Source organism: Helobdella robusta, assembly GCF_000326865.2.
Source record: "Helobdella robusta unplaced genomic scaffold HELROscaffold_2, whole genome shotgun sequence".
NCBI classification, from domain to species: Eukaryota; Metazoa; Annelida; class Clitellata; order Rhynchobdellida; family Glossiphoniidae; genus Helobdella; species Helobdella robusta.
Genome location: NW_008704083.1, coordinates 2,969,884 through 2,973,947, shown reverse-complemented (window position 1 = coordinate 2,973,947; position 4,064 = coordinate 2,969,884). Strand labels below are relative to the sequence as shown.

The window sequence follows — 4,064 nt, the reverse complement described above, 5'->3', positions numbered from 1 at the left end:
GATTCTTTTAAAATTGCGTTTACACACACATAAACACACACATACAAAGATCTTTTGTATTTTATATAAATGTAAAAAACCTATAAAACCTAACTGTTAATTATATTTGTATGTTTATATTTTGTCATGAATTATTTATTTAATGTGTCGATATATTTGAATAAAGATTTCTTTTTGAAAGCATTACGGCGTCGATTTCGTTGGAGCATTAAATTGATCTAGGAGCTGCTTACAATTTGTTGCAGCAATGAACGAGAATTTCACTTTCTTAGGCTAGTAGTTATTCGAAATTCCTTCACTGATAATTAAATTAAATTAATTAATAAAAGTTATATTCAAACGTAGCATGCCGATAATCTAGAATGAAAAAAATCAATTTTTCTTATTTTCTAACATAAACAATTTAATTAAAAATATATCTTTTATATCTAAATATTCCAATTTAATATTCGAACATGATGTCCTCTACAATGAAGTCTTATATTGGGGCTACATAGAAGTGATAACTTGAAGCTACAAGTCAAACAAAATGAAGAAGTAAAAGAAAAAAGAAATGTAAAGATGCAAGCTGAACTGCATACATTCAATTTGCTCACTTGTCTTGCAACAAATTGCTATCAACTTCTGCCATCTAGCCATAAACTCAATTCTCTCCGCCTTTTCATGCCTTATTTGGCTTCAATCGACATTTGCTTTTTTCACTGGTTCGTTCGATGTTGTCTCTTGCATTGTTTAAATGTTGGGCTGTTTTTGTTTTGCTATTTTTGCTGTTAATGTTGATGTTGTTTGTTGATGTTGTTAATGTTGATGTTGTTTGTTGATGTTGTTATTGTTGTTGTTGTATGTTATTTACTTGCCCGCCTACTTGTTGACGTCATCATTCTCATGCTTGGCTGGCTGGACGTTTAATTTTTATACACACCGCTGTTATTTACGTGCGTTCCGATAGTTTGCATTTTATGGCAGTAGATATGATTAATTGAAATGCAGATTGTAATGCATAGCTTACTTTAACGTTGCTTGTTAAGAAGTTCAACTCATCAAATGTTACCATTGAATGCATTTTAACTGACTTCAATTTCATGCCCCCGGAGTTACCATGAAATAAAAATAAAAAATTAGCAAGTGAAGGCTAAATTATTAGCATTTTATATAACGACATTTTCAACAACATCATAAGTGTTGACACTTTTAATCAGCTCAGGTTATTGGCAATGAAATTTTACATTTAAACGTTGTCAGATGGTTTGATTTGGCATATTATTAAGTGATTTCACATGCACTTATATTCAATTAAAAGGATTCCACATTCATTTATTCATTTTTTTATTCTATAATGATTTTATTCCACATTAGAAATTATTTTTCTAAAAAACACATCAATGAGATAGTTCACTTAATTTTTCCTATCTTTATATTTAAATAATTTTCTACCAAAATGTTTTTAAAATAGTTTTTCAATATTGCTATCTGTTGAAGTATAAATCCTCACATTTCATGATTTGCGCCGATCTTTGGAGTCGTTTCAATCTTTAATTAGTAAGTGTAGCGCTACAACTGTTTACATCTTATGTCTGACGTGGCAGTTGTTTTATCTTCAATTTACACTAACTTTCAGGCGATTGTTCTCGTAAAAAATTTTTTATCATTTTTTTACCACATATATAATGATTATTTTTGCAAAAAGCTAAACTAATAAATGTTTTTTAACAAATCGACGTTCCTCATGTTGAATGTTGAACATTGACAGACACGATCGAATTAATAGCGCATGGTGTTGAATTGGAAGCGTTAAACGAAAACTTTTCAAATTCCGTGCTTGATAATTTAGCAACCAGCACCACGGACAGAACGAACAACAACAGAAGACCATCTGTAGCACAGAGCACAGACACTCGCAGCAGTCACGCGCTGCACTGGCGCAGAAAATCAACTCGAATGAAGCGGATGGTAGTGGAGTCGAGGAAGGCACAACGGCACACGCACCCAACCCGATCCCGGCCATTCCAATCAAATCGTCACTCTCTAATGGCTTGACAATAAGTGAATTCGTTGCATGCGCTTACAAGCAATTTCGCGATGAAATGCTGCAAAATGAAAGGATTAAAAAACAGAAAAAAACAGGTTGTTCTTTCAAATTGTGTTTGTTTTCTTTTATTCTAGAAAAAAATAAAACAGTTTTTAAATGGTAATCATAACAGAAGTTTGATAAGCATAAAAATATAAGAAGAAGAACAATCACTATGTGGTTACGCACATAAAGATCTGATACGAAAGTTTATATATGATCTCACAAGAAAAAAGAATCTATATAATACCATAAATTAAAATATAAATTACTAAAATAGACATGAAACAAAAAAATTAAAAAGTGTAAATATGGCGTGATAAACAGAGAAATATTAATATTTGTAGAAATAGGTAATATAAAAATAAAAAAATTTGAAAAGATAACCATTGTAAAAGAGAAAAAAATCAGCCATTGAGAAAAAACTTTGCTGTAGAAATAGCGAAATCGTCTTGAATCTGCTTGAATTATGGAAAAGCTGTTTCACGCATTTATCAGTCGACGGCCAGGATTGATACATGTGCATGTTCTAAAGACTGAAGAAGTGTCTCACATTTTGGAAATATATAATTATAAATTTTGACAGTAGAATATGCCATGCAAACATGCATTTGCCAGAAATACAAATACTCATTCATCAAACATTTCTGTTTTTTTTTCCAGAACATTTGCAAAGCAACCCAACAGTCAAAATGCTGGAAAGTTTAGAACACGAGAAAAATGTATCTCTGTACCTTCTGAAGAAGCACGGATACATTGTAAGACTTATACATGAAAAAAAATGTTTAATTCTATCTAACTCGCATGTTATTAGATGTGTGCTTTTGTATATTTAAATTACTTTGTAGTGCATGGTATGTCATAATTTCATATACATTCATAAAATGACTACCCTCACGTTAACTATGGCAATTATATATAAAATTGTATATATAAATATATACAATTATATACAATTTATAAAGTTTATATATTATTATTTATATATTTTAAAAGTTTTCGGCAGAGATCTTTATAAATAAATGTATTTATGATAGTCTATATATATATATATATATGTGTGTGTGTGTGTGTGTGTGTGTGTGTATTAAGTATTACAAAAACAAATAAATATATATTCATATATTTATTTGTTTTTGATTTGTTTAAGAAAAATGACAAGGCAGAAGATATAATAGATGCGGAAGTGATGTTGAGTGATGAGCAGTTGATACTTGAAGGACTCAAGAAACTTTGCCTGGAGTTGGCCACATTAAAAAAAGATGTTTACAAGTCCGTTCTACGCAACTAAATACGTGATGAAGATTTTTTTAATAATTAATCTGAACTTATTGATAAAATATATACATGGAAAAGTAATACACGTCTGGTTTTCATTCATACCTTTTTTTTAACAAAAAAATTTTATTTCAAACATTTTTATTAATAACTTAATAACAAATAGCTTGGCTAGTCATTTCGTTACCTAGATTCAACCAAAACAAAAATGTTTTGATATTTCGAAACAATTTCTTTCAAATCCAAGTTAAGTAGTTAAGTTCAAAAACCATTTAAAAATTTAATAAAAAGTTTTGGCAACCCGGATCGAAAGTGATAGAATACATACATACATTCGTATACAACACATACACGTTGTCGAAACTTGTTTGGGTTAGCGGCTTTATTCAATTTTATATCACATTACATATCATCGTATTGTCAAAAAACATAATACAAAATTTTTAACAAAAATAACTTGAATGTTTGTAAAAAAAATTTAATTGAGCTATTTAATTTTTTTCATTGTGCTTATTTTAAATTCATAATATAAACAATATTTTAGTTTGTACCATTTACATATATATACAATGATTGTTGTAATATATTTGTGTACAATTTACTAAATAACTAAAATATAGGTTTCTGATTACTGTTGGTAAACCTTTAAGAGCATCTAATAATAATTTTACAAATCAATTTATAATTAAAATATTTACAAATATATAATATTTGAAAA

At 28.8% G+C, this 4,064-nt stretch overlaps 1 protein-coding gene across 1 annotated transcript; it reads left to right on the top strand.

Annotated features, from left to right (window-relative positions):
- Positions 1-561: 561 nt before the first annotated feature.
- Positions 562-4,064, top strand: HELRODRAFT_188254 (hypothetical protein; the record flags this gene model as incomplete). The annotated part of the gene is made up of 4 exons (XM_009017203.1): positions 562-704; positions 1,832-2,124; positions 2,732-2,826; positions 3,219-4,064. 4 exons carry the CDS (start codon positions 562-564, stop codon positions 3,357-3,359), a joined length of 672 nt encoding a protein of 223 aa, XP_009015451.1. The 3' UTR covers positions 3,360-4,064.